Source organism: Pongo pygmaeus, chromosome 6 (assembly GCF_028885625.2).
Source record: "Pongo pygmaeus isolate AG05252 chromosome 6, NHGRI_mPonPyg2-v2.0_pri, whole genome shotgun sequence".
NCBI lineage: Eukaryota > Metazoa > Chordata > Mammalia > Primates > Hominidae > Pongo > Pongo pygmaeus.
This window is the reverse complement of record NC_072379.2, coordinates 139671258-139688398: the sequence shown is the minus strand read 5'-3', so window position 1 is coordinate 139688398 and position 17141 is coordinate 139671258. Positions and strand designations below refer to the sequence as shown.

The window sequence follows — 17141 nt, the reverse complement described above, 5'->3', positions numbered from 1 at the left end:
ACTCGATGTGTCTATGCCAGAATGTTTCTCATCCTTTTGAAACTGCCTGGGCCAGGCGTAGTGGCTCACGCTGTAATCCCAGCACTTTTGGAGGCCAAGGTGGGCAGATCGCGTGAGCCCAGGAGTTTGAGACCAGCCTGGACAACATGGCGAAACGCTGTCTCTACAAAAAAATTTAAAAATTAGCCAAGCATAGTGGTGCACAACTGTAGCCCCAGCCACTCAGGAGGCTGACGTGGGAGGATCGCTTGAACCTGGGAGGCGGAGGCTGCTGTGAGCCTTCATCGTGCCACTGCACTCCAGCCTGGGCAACAAAGCAAAACCCTGTCTCAAAAAAAGAAAAGAAAAAAAGAAACTGCTTGAAAGTCATGACAAAGAATGTCAGGAGGGGACTTACTCTGGCTGCAGTTGACTTTCTCCTTAAATGTCAAGTAGTGATTGATTTGGGTAAGAAGTAACCTGTTATTTTTCATAACATACTTTAAGGAATTTATCAAATTCTATGTATAATGCCCATTAAAATATACTCCATTCTGGAATGAAGGGTAAGAGTAATATTTTTGAACTAGTTAATAAAGTCCTTAGCTTTCACATAAACCATGATATTTGAGGTGTCTAAAATCACAGGGTCTTTTTTTTTTTTTTTTCCAGTCTTCCCAGTTGTTCTCTGCTCTATTCCTAAATAAAGTTAACTTGAAAATGCATGGCCAGTTGTGGTGGCTCACACCTGTAATCCCAGCACTTTGGGAGGCTGAGGCGGATGGATTACTTGAGGCCAGTTCGAGACCAGCCTGGCCAACATGGCAAAACCCTGTCTCTACCAAAAATACAAAAATTAGCTGGGCGTGGTGGTGTGCACCTGTAGTCCAGCTATTTGGGAGGCTGAGGCACAAGAATTGCTTGAACCTAGGAGGCAGAGGTTGCAGTGAGCCAAGACTGCACCACTGCACTCCAGCCTGGGTAATAGAGCAAGACTCTTTCTCAAAAAAAGAAACAGAAAATGCAGCTTAAATTATCCTCAACCTGAAAGAAGGGGAAAGAAAATATTTCAATTTGGCCTCAAATTGATTTTTTTATTAATATACCAAGATTTTTTTTAAGACACAGAGTATCTAGGTATTTCACTTCAAATAACTTCACACAAGCAGAGTTGGCTCTTCAAATAAAAGACGGGCAGGAAGTAGAATAGTAGAGATTTCCAGATAGGCAAGAAGGAATCATTAAGAAAAGATACTTTTTCTGAAAGCAGATTCATCACCTGTTACTCCCATGTTTTCCTTAAATTCTCCATGATTTTAGGGACATTTTAAGAGTCTTATTTTATTGATGCCTAAACTATGATTCTTTCCTTTTTTTCCCCTCAACACCAAGTGTGACTATAAAAAGGACTGCATTCTGTTAGAAGCACTAGACTTGATAGAGTGATAGTGTTTGCTTTGTTTGTATTTGATTTGGAGTTTGTTGGTAAAAATTTCTTCTTTGTGCAGTTGTTTGGTTTTAAATTTTTTTGGAGACAGAGTCTTGCTCTGTCATTCAGTCTGGAGTGCAGTGGTGCAGTACCACCACACCCTGGTAATTTTTGTTTTTGTTTTTGAGACAGAGTCTCATTCTCTTGCCCAGGCTGGAGTGTAGTGGTGTGAGCTCAGCTAACTGCAGCCTCTGCCTCCCGGGTTCAAGTGATTCTCCTGCCTCAGCCTCCTGAGTAGCTGGAATTACAGGTAGTGGCACCACACCTAATTTTTTTTTTTCCCCCAGTAGAAACAGTTTCACCATGTTGGCCAGGCTGGTCTCGAACTCCTGACCTCAGGTGATCTGCTCACCTCAGCCTCCCAAAGTGCTGGGATTACAGGCTTGAGCCACTGGGCCTGGCCCTAATTTTTGTATTTTTAGTAGAGAGAGAGTTTCGCCATGTTGGCCAGGCTGGTCTTGAACTCCTGGCCTCAGATGATCCACCCTCCTCCGCCTCCCAAAGTGCTGGGATTACAGGCATGAGCCACCTCGCCGGCCTGGTTTTTATTTTTAAGACTAATATTTAAGTTTGTGGAGTATGACACTTCGACAAAATGAAATTTCTAATCGTTATAATGAGCAGGAAACATCTGAAGTTTGTGTGTGTGTGTGTGTGTGTGTGTGTGTGTGTGTGTGTGTGTGTGTATTTTGTTTTGTTTTCGAGACAGGGTTTTGTTACTCAGGCTGGAGTGCAGTGGTACAATCCTGGCTCACTGCAGCCTCAACCTGCTGGTCTCAAGTGATCCTCCCACTTCAGCCTCCTCTAGGTAGCTGGGACTACATGCATGTGCCACCACATTCAACTGATTTTTTTTTTTTTTTTTTTTTTTTTTTTTTGTAGAGACAGGGTCTCACTATGTTGCCCTACCTGGTCTCAAACTCCTGGGCTCAAGCAGTCCTCCTGCCTCGGCCTCCTGAAGTGCTGGAATTATAGGCATGAACCACTGTGCCCAACCTTAGCTGAAGATTTTTTAAAGTATTTTTTAATGTAATATATTAACATTTGGCTTAGATATTAGCATTTTCTGATTTTTTTATTTAATAGATTAATTCTAGGCATTTTCATAAAGATTTCTTTTCTGTAAATCTTATTTTTACATTGACTTCCTTTAATGAGATTTGGATTTGGCTAGATACATGATTACTCATAAGAATGTTGCAAGTCACTTTAAAGAAACATTAAAACACTAAAAATAGCAACCTTAAAATTATAAGTACTCAAACTGTAAGCAACAATAGTAAAATATTTGTATATTTCTGGAGTGTGTTACCATAATAGCCTCCTATGATTATACTCCAAATGTTTTACTCTAAGGTCTTAGTAATTTAATTTAGCCTTTTTTTTTTTTTAAATCAGTGCTAGATTCCCCAATCCTCTTAACTTTAAATATAAGGCAGTAATTCTTTTACCCTTTCTTGATGTTTGGACTCACAATACCTTAGTTAATTGCTGTTAAAAGGAATCCATGCGTAGAAAGAGATAATATGACTATCTGCAGTTCATTAGTAGTCGTATTCAGATTGGGAAAACAAAGTGTTAATTGTTGAAAGTTGTTTAGGGGACTGCTGGGTCTTGGAGTCAGCACCTGGGTTTGCATTCCATCTCTGCAATTTTCTGTGTATGATCTCAGGCAAGTTACTTGACCACTCTAAACGCTGGCTGCCTCATCTATATAATATAGATAATAGCATCTGCCTCATAGGGTTATTATGAGGATTGGATGCAGATGTGTACAAACTGTTCCGTGAGGCATCGGGCACTCAGTCAGTCACTAATACTATCAGCTTACAAAGCTGAGGATTCAGTCATCCAGTCATTAGCAATCTGTTGTTGGGATGTGCCAACGTTATCTAGCAACCAGTTGGAATCTGATAGCAATCAGAAATTAGATAGGTTATTCCTGGATTAAACAGTATATTCATATAAGTGATTGCTTGGATCCTCATCAGAAGCTGCTATTGTAAAATAGTGATATGGCTGGCCGGGCGTGGTGGCTCACGCCTGTAATCCCAGCACTTTGGGAGGCCAAGGCGGGCGGATCATGAGGTCAGGAGATCGAGACCATCCTAACTAACACAGTGAAACCCCGTCTCTACTAAAAATACAAAAAAATTAGCCAGGCGTGGCTTCCTGTGCCTGTAGTCCCAGCTTCTGGGGAGGCTGAGACAGGGCTTGCAGTGAGCTGAGATCACACCACTGCACTCCAGCCTGGATGACAGAGCAAGACTCCGTCTCAAAAAAAAAAAGAAAAATAGTGGTATGGCTGACTAAATTTTGTTAATTGTCGGTTATTAACTAATCCCCAGCAATTAACTATAGTGTGTATAACAGGAACTGGCCTTTAGTTACAAGTAGAAACTATGGACAAAATGGTAGATGAAAAATAATGGTGGCCGGGTGCGGTGACTCACACCTGTAATCCCAGCACTTTGGGAGGCCGAGGCAGGCAGATTACCTGAGGTCAGGAGTTTGAGACCAGCCTGGCCAACATGGTGAAACTCCATCTCCACTAAAAATACAAAAATTAGCCAGGCCTGGTGGCGGGTGCCTGTATTCCCAGCTACTTGGGAGGCTGAGGCAGGAGAATCACTTGAACCCAGGAGGTAGAGGTTGCAATGAGCCGAGATTGCACCATTGCACTCCAGCCTGGGCAACAAAAGCAAAACTCCATCTCAAAAAAAAAAAGAAAAGAAAAATAATGGCATGAAGCCCCCAGATTCATTAAGCTAAAGGAGCATGATATCACAAAGGTACTTTGCGTTTAAAGAATTCTTTATGCTGATAATTATGTTCAGTGACATGTGCCTATATTTAATTTTTTGTTAGTTTGAAGGTGAAATTAACTAGAAAATGGGCGGTCTGGATCTTCTTTCTCTCTGTCAAATGTGTGGTGTGAACAAATCAGTTGACCTCTTAATTGTATCTTTAGCAAAATGAGGATAACTACTGCCTCTCTCCTCCTAATAGTGGCATTACAATAATATGATAGGTGAAAATGAGTTGATAATTCAGAGGTGGAAGTATTCTACAAATTGACATTACTACTTTACATTCAGTTTCTGAGAAATTTTGTTCGTTGGAACTGTTTTCAGCTTGATCAGAACCATGATACATAAAACCCAACTGGGAAATTCTCTGCCGCCTTGCTATTTAATTGTTAGAGCTGAACCATATTCTGCATACTATATATGTTGTGTTCTTCCATGGGTTTCAGCCGTTTTTGCTTTTAAATTAGCAATGCTGTTGCTAGACTTGAAATATATAACTAGTTACTTTTCGATGAAGCGCAAATGAGGCTTTTCTGTGTCTCTAGGTTATTTGAGATGACTTTTTTAAAATTAGCTCTTGTCCTCCCTCTACAGGAGAATTTGCAGCCTTCAAGTAGCCACCATCATGGCAGCATCTGCTCTTATTTCTTAAGTCTTGTGTTCGTACAATTTGTTAACATCAAAACACAGTTCTGTTCCTCAAATCTTTTTTTAAAGATACAAAATTTCCAATGCATAAGCTGATGTGGAACAGAATGGAATTTCCCATCCAACAAAAGAGGAAAGAATGTTTTAGGAACCAGAATTCTCTGCTGCCAGTGTTTCTTCAACAAAAATACCACGAGCATACAAGTCTGCCCAGTCCCAGGAAGAAAGAGGAGAGACCCTGAATTCTGACCTTTTGATGGTCAGGCATGATGGAAAAGAAACTGCTGCTACAGCTTGGGAGATTTGCTATGGAAAGTCTGCCAGTCAACTTTGCCCTTCTAACCACCAGATCAATTTGTGGCTGATCATCTGATGGGGCAGTTTCAATCACCAAGCATCGTTCTCTTTCCTGTTCTGGAATTTTGTTGTGGAGCTCTTTCCCCTAGTGACCACCAGTTAGTTTCTGAGGGATGGAACAAAAATGCAGCTTGCCCTTTCTATGTGGTGCGTGTTCAGGCCTTGACAAATTTTATCAAAAGGAAACTATTTTATTTAAATGGAGGCTGAGCGATGAGGAGTAGATGCGTCTTGGTATGGAGGAAAAGGGCATGCTGCATCTTCTTCCTGACCTCTGGGGTCTCTGGCCTTTTGTTTCCTTGCTCACTGAGGGGTCTGCCTAACCAAGCAGGCTAGATAGTGCTGGCACACATTGCCTTCTTTCTCATTGGGTCCAGCAATGAAGATAGGTGTTTGGGTTTTTTTTTTTTCCTCCACAATGTAGCAAATTCTCAGGAAATACAGTTTATATCTTCCTCCTATGCTCTTCCAGTCACCAACTACTTATGCGGCTACTTTGTCCAGGGCACAAAATGCCATGGCAGTATCTATCTAAACTCCCACAAAACTGCTTAATAACAGTTTTGAATGTGAGAAATTTAGATAATTTAAATATAAGGTACAGGTTTTAATTTCTGAGTTTCTTCTTTTATATTTTTATTAAAAAGAAAATAATTTTCAAATTTAATTGAATTGGAAAAAAACAATACTTCCCACCAGAATTATGTATCCTGAAAATTGTATTTTTGTTATATAGACAGCTTTTAAGAAAGATCATTATCCTTTTCTCTACCTAAATATGAGGAGTCTTAGCATAATGACAAATATTTATAATTTTTCAATTAATGGTACTTGCTGGATCCACATTAACATCTTTGCTAATAATCTCATTGTTTCTTCCAACTGATTCCTAACACTACATCCCACATCTTCTTTCTAGTCTTTTATCTAGAATATGCAACCTAAAATAAAAATGGTGGCGTCTCCATTCATTCTCCTTCTTCCTTTTTTCCCAAGCCTGATCTTCAAAAGGTTGGGCAATTTGGCAGCTGAATTCCCAGAGAGAGAATAGAGCAATTTTAGGGACATTAGGACTGAGGGAGGATGTGGGAAACCTGTCATCAGTTGTTTTTATAGAAAGAGCTGGCATTCATTAAGAACCTAAATCTTATCTTTGCACAAATGGAAAATATAACCTAGTTATAGCTTCTTTTGGCCTTTATTAAAGGGTAATATCAATCACAGTCATAGCAAAGAAAGCAGATATATTAATGGCAAATTAATGGAAAACCTCCCTTATCAGGAATCTAGACTCAGAATTTAGGAACACAAATCAAACCAGATAGACCAACCAAGCTATAGCCAAGGACTTGAAAGAGATTAAACGAGACCCAGAATAAATCAGGGAATTAGAAATTGTTACTTAAAAATTTCAGATTGTAACTCCAGGCCCTGCTGTCTATATTTCAGCCACTAAAAGCTCACTACCATTAGATTTTTGCTAACATACATGTATTCAGAAGAAAGCCTATTGAAATTTTCATTGTCTTGTAAAAGGTTGTCCTAGTAAAATGGAAAAGATCCTTAAGTTATTAATCAGTTTGAAAAGCAAATTTGTTTTTAAGTTTTACGTCAGCAGGGCAGTGTCTTAAAAATTTCAGAAATTGCAGAGGTGGAAATAATTCACGCTGATTTGAAGAACATCTTCTGTGCAATAATACTGCCTCTCTGGAAAAGCATTGGCTGTTTTTTCTTTTTAAATATATCTCTAGATGCTTTTAAATGTGGCTGTGTTCCCTTTACCAAGATAGGCTTCAAGTTTCCACAGGTAGAGAGACCTGGGCTTGAACAAGAGGATGTGTTTCATGTCCTGCTGAGGAGGCAGAACATGTGCAGCCTGGGTCCGGGACTGCCTCCGTGGGGCAGGGGCAGGGGCAGTACCATTAGGGAGGAAGCTTAGCATTTCAGTTTCTTAAACAATATTTAGGGTGGTACACTTTTTCTTCCCTTGCATTTTAGAATAGGCTGGTATCTCATTTGAACAGGGGAGCAAACTTGATCTCAAATGAAGCTGTGCCCAGGAACCAGGCTTAGCATATTGAGATTTTTATAGAGACCTTAAAAAATAAAATATTTAAACCTCTCTTTTCTTCCTTTTTCTATGAAATAGGTTTTTTCTCTGGTTTACAAATGACATGAAAATAGGTTTTATTTGTGTTTTATCTGCTTTATTTTTTGATGCTTAGACAACAGTTAGACTTACTGAGCTCCTAAAAAAACGAGGAAGAAGTCCTTATTTGTGAAAAGCACTTTATGAGTAATTGTATAGACAGTATGTGGCTGCGTCACTGATCATCTTGTGAGGGTGTAACAGTCTTGTCTGTAAAGTGGCTGCAGTGCCTTCTGTAGTGTGTTTTACTTTTGGTGGGGAGAGGTGAAGCCTTCTGAAAAATTTGAGAGCAACTATAGAGGATTGTAACTGTGTAGTACTCCTGATGGACTTTTTTCATCGTTAGAGTCAAGGACCTAGACTTTTGCCACTGAAATAATATTGACCAAAAAAATAGTTTATAAAAGAGATTTGTGAATAGAAAATTCAGTGTGATCATTTGTTGTTAATGTGCACCTTAAAAGAAGATTCTGTCTAGCTGTCAAATTCTGTCAAATTCCTGAATATCTCACCCCTGATTGTATTTGAGATCTAGTAGGGCATACTGGGGCATTTTAGAAGATAAAATCCCATACAAATGATATATGCTATATTTATGTTGGTGTTGGAGAAGAAAGAGCAGTATATAAAGAAAGAATTCAAGACTGCAGCACTGTCAACCTGAAACTTTGTAAATATTTCCTAGCTTCTGGTTTGGTGCAGTGACAGCACTTTCATCACAGGATGTTACGTTGTATTCATCAGGCGGAGTGCGAGCTGCTGCACACCCTCCTCAGATCTCACCTGCCCCCACTGTACATCCACCCGCCAGCCGCTTGCAAACCTCATCTCTAGCTTTAGTTTGAAACCACATTGCAGGGTTCAGGTGACCTCTTCAAAAAACTACCTCTTCAGAATGAGGTAATGAATAGTTATTTATTTTAAAATAGGAAAAGTCAGGAGCTCTAGAACATGACGATGATTTAAGATTTTAACTTTTTTTTGTGTACTTGTATTTGAGCACTCTCATTTTGTCCTAAAGGGCATTATACATTTAAGCAGTAATACTGTAAAAAAATGTGTTGCTCAGAATATCTGAATGTTGTTGAAAGTGGTGCCAGAACCGGTTTAGGGGTACGTTTCAGAATCTTAACCTTGAGTCAATTGCATGAAATTAAATAGCTGTGGTATCACTTCACTAACAGTGATGTAATTTTAATTTTCAGTAGGCTTGGCATGACAGTACATCCTCATAATGAGCTTGCTGCAGCTTTGTCACATGCACAGGCATTCATAGAAAGACTGCCCAGCTAAGACGGTAGAATGATTACTCTTTTTGCAAGATTCTCTTCTTTGTCCAAGTTGGCATTGTTAGTGCTAGAATACCAGCACCTTGAGACTAGCAGATTCCAACCATTAGGCTATAAACACCATAGCCAGAGATGGAAGGTTTACTGTGAGTATGAACAGCAAATAGCTTACAGGTCATGTGTTGAAATGGTGTAGGTGAGGCTCTAGAAAAATACCTTGACAATTTGCCAAATGATCTTACTGTGCCTTCATGATGCAATAAAAAAGCTAACATTTTAGCAGAAATCAGTGATTTGTGAAGAGAGCAGCCACTCTGGTTTAACTCAGCTGTGTTAATAATTTTTAGAGTGCAATTTAGACTGCATAGGTAAATGCACTAAAGAGTTTATAGCCAAAATCATATTTAACAATGAGAAAACACACAGGTAAATTTTCAGTGAACAAAATTATTTTTTTAAAGCACATAATCCCTAGTATAGTCAGATATATTTATCACATAGAGCAACTAGGTTGAAAATATAGTTCAGTGACATTTCTAGAGAAACTTTTTCTACTCCCATAGGCTCTTCAAAGCATGGAACTTTTATACAACAGAAATGTTGACAGAAATTGCTGTAGTTTAGGGTTGAAGTACTGTATGATGGGCAGCAATCACGTATTAACTTAGAAGGGGAAATTGAAATATAGGACCGAATTTGGTTTTATCAGTTTCCAGAGTACTGCTGCCAACCTAGACACTGATTTTTCAGAGTTTGAAATGTACATTTCTTCCCAGGACTTGATTGCACATGAAGCTGGACTGCGTTAGTCATCCTGTCCCAAAGCGCTGTGGGGGCCAGGGTGGAGGTCTCAAGGCGTCCTTTATGACCTGGCCGTTGGATGTAAAAGAAAGCATATTCCATACTGTGGTTCTTGTGTCTTGTTTCATTCCTCACCATTGAAAGAAGAAGTCCATGTATTGTCTCCAGCGCATCCTTGAAATGTTACACTGGGATGGATTACTGATGCCCATCGGTAGTTGAGCCCCAGAAGAGGGTAGTAGCATCTCTGCCTCAGGCGATGATTTGTAGCTTGGCCAGAGGACAGCAGAGTCACCAGTGTATCTGTGGTCCATGTTGCTAGCTCTGGTAAAATTAAAAATACTGGTAAGATGTTTGTTTTATTAGTACACTAGACAGTAAGCTCTATTTTGTTGTTTTCAAATAACCTATTTTCACTTTTGTTTGGGCAAAGACATTTAAATCAAAATTCAATTCTAATTTTTGTTAATTGTGGAAAGGGTAATTAACAGTTCCTATCAGGTATTTTTAATGTGGAAAAGGACAGAAACCCAACTCCTAAAATCTTAAATTAAGGTAACAGTGCTTTAAAAAAAAAAAAAAATGCATGGGGCAATTAGTCCGCAACTCAACGAGTGACTAAAGTACTTTTATTTAACATCCACAACTTCAACTATTAAGTTTTATTAATTACTAAATCAACTTTATTAAAATGTTGACATTTATTTAGCTATTTTGAATAATTATAGTGACTTGACGAGTGTGTATGAGGACACAGCCAATGTAAGCCAGTGTATCCATTTTTTAGAGGTGCATTTTTTTTTTAAAGAATTCTGTAGATGGAAGTGCTCTGAAAACAACTAAAATATGTTTATTCATGGTAGTATCAAAAAATGTTTTGTACAAACCATCTGCTTCTCCCGGCCAGCCGAGTTCATTCTCCAGCACCATGACCACTGGTTCTCACGTACAGCACAGATGCGGGAGAGTTGGCAGAAAATTTGTGAAGAGATGCCGCAAAGGAAGGGTCTGTTTACAGGGATGGGATTGGGGGTTTTGATGAAGTTGCTTAGTCCTGGTTTTGTTTTGAAAATTACTGCGTTGCATTTTTGTGTTAAGTTTTTGAACCCACGCGTGTTTTGGTGGAGTATGAGTTGGAAGTCACTGCAGACTAGCATAAAACAAAGCTCACAGAGTAGGTACAGATGTAGAGAACAGAGACCAAAATGGGGTGAGGTGGCAGTAAATCTAGGATAGGGAAAAATTAATGTGAGGGTGGGAAATAAACTGTAATTACCTGAAATCAAATGTAAGAGTGCAATAAGTATGCTTTTTATTCTAAGCTGTGAACGGTTTTTTTTAAGAATCATTCCTTCCTAATACATTTGTGTATGTTCCATAGCTGATTAAAACCAGCTATATCAACATATAATGCCTTTTTATTCATGTTAATGACCAACATAAGTGACTTGCCTTTATGTCTTATTTATCTTCATGTTATGTTAGTTTACATACAGGGGTGTATGTCTCTGTGCTGTCCCCTTCTCCCGCCTTCATTTTAAAATGCATCCATGGGTCCTCCGTGTTTCCTTTGGCCATGCCACATAATATAGACTCAGTTTGGCCTTCATGATATCGCCTGATTTTTGAGGACTGTATCACAGTGATATGTATTTGTTGTAATCTCATTTGTTGGTTGTACATCTGATCCTTTCCTCAACACAGCAATTGCTGCCTTTCCTAAGATAGGATCATACAACTGATCAGGGGATTGAATTTGATCATTCATCAACATGTGTCTCTCTGAATTTTATTCAGTAGTTGTCATTGCTCTTTGGTTTAGACCAAGAAAAAGGAAATCCCCCCTTTTCATGTATTCCTTGGTTTGAGGACAGGACTCCTGTAAGGGAGAGGAAAGGGAGATGCTTCCTGTTTGAACTGCAGTGAATTCACGGTTCCTGTTTCACCACTCTAAACCTTATGGCGACTCACACACACATTCCTCTTTTTTGTTACTGCCAAAGGTTCGGGTTTAGTACACTTCAGTTCCACTCAAGCATTGAAAAGGTTCTCATGGAGTCTGGGGCGTGCCCAGTGAAAAGATGGGGACTTTTTAATTGTCCACAGACCTCTCTATACCTGCTTTGCAAAAATTACAATGGAGTAACTATTTTTAAAGCTTATTTTTCAATTCATAAAAAAAGACATTTATTTTCAGTCAAATGGACGATGTCTCCCTCTTTTCCCCTATTCTCAATGTTTGCTTGAATCTTTTATTATTTTTTTTAATTCTCCCCCATACCCACTTCCTGATACTTTATTGGTTCTCTTTCCTGCTCAGGTCCCTTCATTTGTACTTTGGAGTTTTTCTCATGTAAATTTGTATAACAGAAAATATTGTTCAGTTTGGATAGAAAGCATGGAGAATAAAAAAAAGATAGCTGAAATTCAGATTGAAGAAATTTATTTCTGTGTAAAGTTATTTAAAAACTCTGTATTATATCAAAGGCAAAAAAAGTTCTATGTACTTGATGTGAATATGCGAATACTGCTATAATAAAGATTGACTGCATGGAGAAGTCTTCATCAAGACTATTTTTCTAACACGATTACATTCAGTAACAAAAGTAGTCAGCAGTTTTAACAGTTTTTCTAGACAATGGAGAGACTGAGAAATGTACATTTTGTTTCATACATAATGTTGGTTACTGCTTAGTGGGTAGAAGTTAAAGTAAGTTGTCAAGATTCATGCGTGGCAGGTTATACATGCTATACAACTTGTAGTGGCAACAGTCGTTTGTCAGGTGTTGGTGATGACCCTTAAATATTTGAGATGTTGTGACCTGATGTATCTTTAGTTTCAAACCACTGCTTTCCTCCACATGGTTCAGTTGGAGTATGTGTTCTACTTTAGTCATGTTTAAAGTTTATCTGCAGAAACTCACCTTAGAATTGTATTTTTTCAAACTTTTGACACAGCTTACATTTTCTATAGCAACACAGCACATGCACGCTAACATTTACTTGAAACTATGCACTCATGTTTTCTACTTCATTTTTTTTTAAGCTGGTTACCTCAGTGAGTTGATTTTCTGCATTTGATTTCATGACCCTTCCCCAAATAAAATTCACTGAAGTCTGAAAAACTCCTAGAGTATCTTCAGACAAAATATATCAAATTACTGGGCAAAATTTCCAGAAAAGAAGTAAACCGTTTTAAAACTCATCTGCAGCCAGGCGCAGTGGCTAACGCCTGTAATCCCAGCAATTTGGGAGGCCGAGGCGGGTGGATCACCTGGGGTCAGGAGTCGAGACTAGCCTGACCAACATGGTGAAACTGTCTCTACTGAAAAATACAAAAATTAGGCCAGATGCAGTGGCTCACGCCTGTAATCCCAGCACTTTGGGAGGCCGAGGCGGGCGGATCACCTGAGGTCAAGAGTTCGAGACCAGCCTGACCAACATGAAGAAACCCCGTCTCTACTAAAAATACAAAATTATCCAGCCGTGGTGGCGCATGCCTGTAATTCCAGCTACTCAGGAGGCTGAGGCAGGAGAATCGCTTGAACCCGGGAGGCGGAGGTTGTGGTGAGCCGACCGAGATTGTGCCATTGCACTCCAGCCTGGGCAACAAGGGCAAAACTCCATCTCAAAAAAAAAAAAAAAAAAAAAAAAAAGCCAGGCATGATGGCCAGCACCTGTAATCCCAGCTACTGGGGAGGCTGAGGCAGGAGAATCGCTTGAACCTGGGAGGCGGAGGTTGCAGTGAGCTGAGATCACGCCATTGCACTCCAGCCTGGGCAACAGAGCAAGACTCCGTCTCAAAAAAAAACACTTCACCTGTATCCTTATGTCTGAGAATAATATGAAAGAACAGAAAAGCCTAAAGAGGGCTTGTGCCTGAGGAATCTGGTTTCACCCTTCCAAACAAACAATAAAATGCTATCAAGACTTAAAAGGCTAAGGCAGGAGGATTGCTTGAGCCCAGGAGTTTGAGGCAAGCCAGGGCAATATAGCAAGACACCCACGCTAAAAATAAAAATAAATGTCAAGACTTCATTTCCTATGAACTGCAGTTTTCTCTTCTGAAAACTGTAATCCTATAATATAAACATCATAGAAATTCATTTTCTAAACCTTCATGCATGATTACAACAGAGTAATTGTGGCTTTAAGAACATATGATACCGTATATGTGAGGTTTCCCTTAAAATTTAGCCCAGAACTATGGACACTTTGGTTATTATAAAGTTGTATTATAAAGAACTCTACCACACTAGCTCTTCTGAAATTTTGTTTTATCAGGGGCTGTGACAATCAGACCTACTGTCTTTTGAGTTATATAGTTCTCCTAGACTCAAAATGTTTGTTAGGGCAAAAAGTGTTCTTAAAGAACACTGAGTTGGGCTCAGTGGCTCACGCCTATAATCCCAGCACTTTGGGAGGCTAAAGTGGGAGGATCACTTGAAGCCAGGAGTTCCAGACCAGCCTGGCCAAAAAAAAAAATTTAATTAGCTGGGCATGGTGTCATGCACCTGTGATCCCAGCTGAGGTGGGGGGAGACTGCTTGAGCCTGGGAGGTCAAGGCTGCAGTGAGCTGTGATAGCACCACTGCACTCCAGCCTGGGCGGCAGAGCAAGACCCTGTTTCGAGGGAAAAAAAAAAAAAAAAAAACTGGTCCAACTCCTCACCTATCAGTTGCTGAATTGCAGCCCTGAAGGATATGACTCGCTAGGCTTATGTAGCCAGGACCCAAGATCTGTACCATGCATTTTATATAGGTATATAATTTTGTCACGATGGCTGTAACAAGATTTGGATAGAAATGGGTATTGACTCCATGACAGTGAGTTTGTAGCCAGAAATGGATGTTGTGATAGGCATGCTCCACTTGTCCCTACTGTTGTCATCACCAATCTGGGAAGACACTGCTAGTGTAAACAAAAGGCACCTGCTGAGGCAGGTCCACACACCACCTCAGGGAGCTCCCATTTCCCTGACACTGCACGGTGGTGTCCCACCATTGCTCCTGGTGAAATGGTTGCAGCAGGCAACAGGGTCAACCTCTTCTATAAAATAGTTCTAGGGGCAATTGGAACCAAGATGACTTCTGTATCTTCCTGTAACATGCATATAACAGCTGTTCTTCTGTAACACCTCTCATCTCAAACTTTATTAGACAACTAATTGTGGTATTTACATTAAAGGTTCCCTAGGAAACTAACAAAGTTACAAACGTGTGTGCTAAAATTTAACACTTGACCTCTGTTGCCATTTTAGGCCATACCCTAAAACTTAACTTTGAATGTACTTGTAGCTGCTCATCAGGAAGAGAGGAACAGATACTGTAAATGTGTTTGTTTTGCTTTGGCATATTTTTGACAGAGGGGAGGGGTGGCACTGTGTCTGCTGGAATATGTTTACAATCTGGTCTATCTGGAAGTTTTTCTATAAAAATCAAACTGGGATCCCAGGGTCACTACACTTAGCTTAGGTCCAATGGTCTAGAAATAACAACTGATTCAATTTAGAGAGTATTTCATTCAGGCCAGGCCTCGTTCTAAGAGCTTTACCTAACTCATTTAACCTTTTTAATCCATTCTACAAATTAGGACATTAAGGTACAGATCAAAGTTATTTGCCCAAACTCATAGCAAGCAAATGGTAGAGCTAGTCAGATCCAGCAAGTCTGACTCCAACAGCCTGAGTTCTGGAAGCATTACACCAGCTTTTCAAATGTCAGATTGAGACAATTTAGTAGGCTGTAAAATCAGTTTAGGAGGTCTCAACTGGCCATTCTTTCTTTAGTATGTAGAATAAAATGAAAATAGTGTGCATCATGGATAAATACTGTTTTGTGAACTTTTGTTTTGATATATGTGTACACAAGTATATTTATATGCTAGGTAACATGAAATTAATTCTTAAACTGTGATCAAAAAGGCTGACACCATGCTGTGTTGACTCAGATCATCTGACTCCACCTAGAACAAGACAGCAGGATCTGAATCTCAGGTATGAGCTTGGCAAAGCGCCTAACCCATCTATAGCTCAACTTCTTCACCTATAAAGTGGAAATAATAATGTGAGGATTTGATAAATTAACACGTTAAGTGCTAACAGCAGTGCCTGGCCCATAGTAAGTTTTCACTATTATTTCCTGTAACTATATATTGCCATCAATCAAATGTTGTACTTAAAATCCTTTTGGAACTCCTCCCACATAAGTATTTTCCCAAATGCTATACAGCGGGTGGAGGTCCATTCCTTTGAGAAGGCTTGGAACAATTCCCTGCATGGCCCACATGTGGAAAAGAGGATTCCAATATGGCCTCCTTATTCTTTAAACAAAAGAATGCTCTTTTTAAAGTTATCTTTTAAGTCAAGCAACTGATTTCTAAGGAATGGGGCTAATGAGATTATCCTGAGTTCACTGTTGTAGACTGTATTCTTTCCAAAAAAACCTTTATTGATATTGGGGAGTGGGCGCTCATGAGGGGTGGGGTGGGGGTGAGTGGAGGACAAGAAAAAATGAAACCTAAAAAGTACAAAGAGATCTGATGGTTTTAAAAGTAAAGACCTTAAACATCACTGCATCAGCTCAGGCAGCTCACACACAGGTGAGTAAACACAAAACCGGAGAAGTGTCCCCTTGCAAGAGGGACAGGACTGCTGAAGCTGTCAGCAGGGGAGGGTGCAACTGTTCCACTTGCTTCAGCTTTTCCTGCCATGGTGCCTGCTCTGTGACATCCAAAGAGAACCAAAGTGGGACTGGAAACCCAGCTACTAGGAAAGCCTATCATACCATACCCCAGCTTAAAGCCTGCCAGAGGCTGCTCGCTGCATTCAACCCAAAATCTGAACCTGTGGCCCTGATCTGCTCCTGAGATCTAGTCCCACCCTCTCCTCACCAGTGGGAGGTGCCCTGGACTTTCTGTTCCTTAAACACGGGAGTGACTGTGGTCCCATGCGAGACCTTGATTCCTGCTGTTTCTTACTCCCAGAACACTCTTCACCCTCGCACAACTGGCTCCTCCTACTTGTTCTGCTTTCAGCTCAAATGCCCTCCCTGACCAGTCAAAAGTTCAATTTGCTTTCCTCGCCCATCTATAGCACCTCACCCAGTGCCATTTCCTCCACAGCACTTAGTAAATCTCAACTTGGTTAGTGACTGACTGTCTACCCTTTATAATAAGTTCTCTCAGAACAGAACCTTATCTTCTTTAGTACCAGATTCTCAATGCCTGGGTGGTCAAAAACCTAAGTAGAAAAAAAGGGAGTCCACGCACGGTGGCTCACACCTGTAATCTCAGCACTTTGGGAAGCCAAGGCATGAAGATCACTTGAGGCCTCGACTTCAAGACCAGCTTGGGCAACATAGACTCTCTGTCAACACACACACACATTAGCCAAGTGTGGTGGCACACACTTGTAGTCCCAGCTACTGGGGAAGTTGAGGCAGATCACTTGGGCCCAGAAGTTTGAGGCTGCAGTGAGGTAAGATCGCATCACTCCACTCCAGCCTGGGTGACTGAGACAGATCCTATCTCTACAAAATAGATATACAGATACAGATTTAGATCTGTGAGTAGAGGAGAATTCTGCCCAGTCTCAGAGAGTTGGAAAGTGCTTTGCAACAA

General features: G+C 40.1%; 1 protein-coding gene across 11 annotated transcripts in view; it reads left to right on the top strand.

Moving 5' to 3' along the window:
* BRAF (B-Raf proto-oncogene, serine/threonine kinase) overlaps positions 1-12085 on the top strand; it is a 206739-nt gene extending 194654 nt beyond the window's left edge. For 9 of the 11 annotated variants that reach the window (XM_063667898.1, XM_063667894.1, XM_054496819.2 and 6 more), the window contains one exon: positions 4873-12085. In XM_063667898.1, the coding sequence (XP_063523968.1) occupies positions 4873-5022 (150 nt within the window). In that variant the 3' untranslated portion in view covers positions 5023-12085. The remainder of the gene's footprint in view (positions 1-4872) is intronic. The other 2 variants (XM_063667893.1, XM_063667892.1) reach the window with 1 other exon arrangement.
* The last annotated feature ends 5056 nt before the right edge of the window (positions 12086-17141 follow it).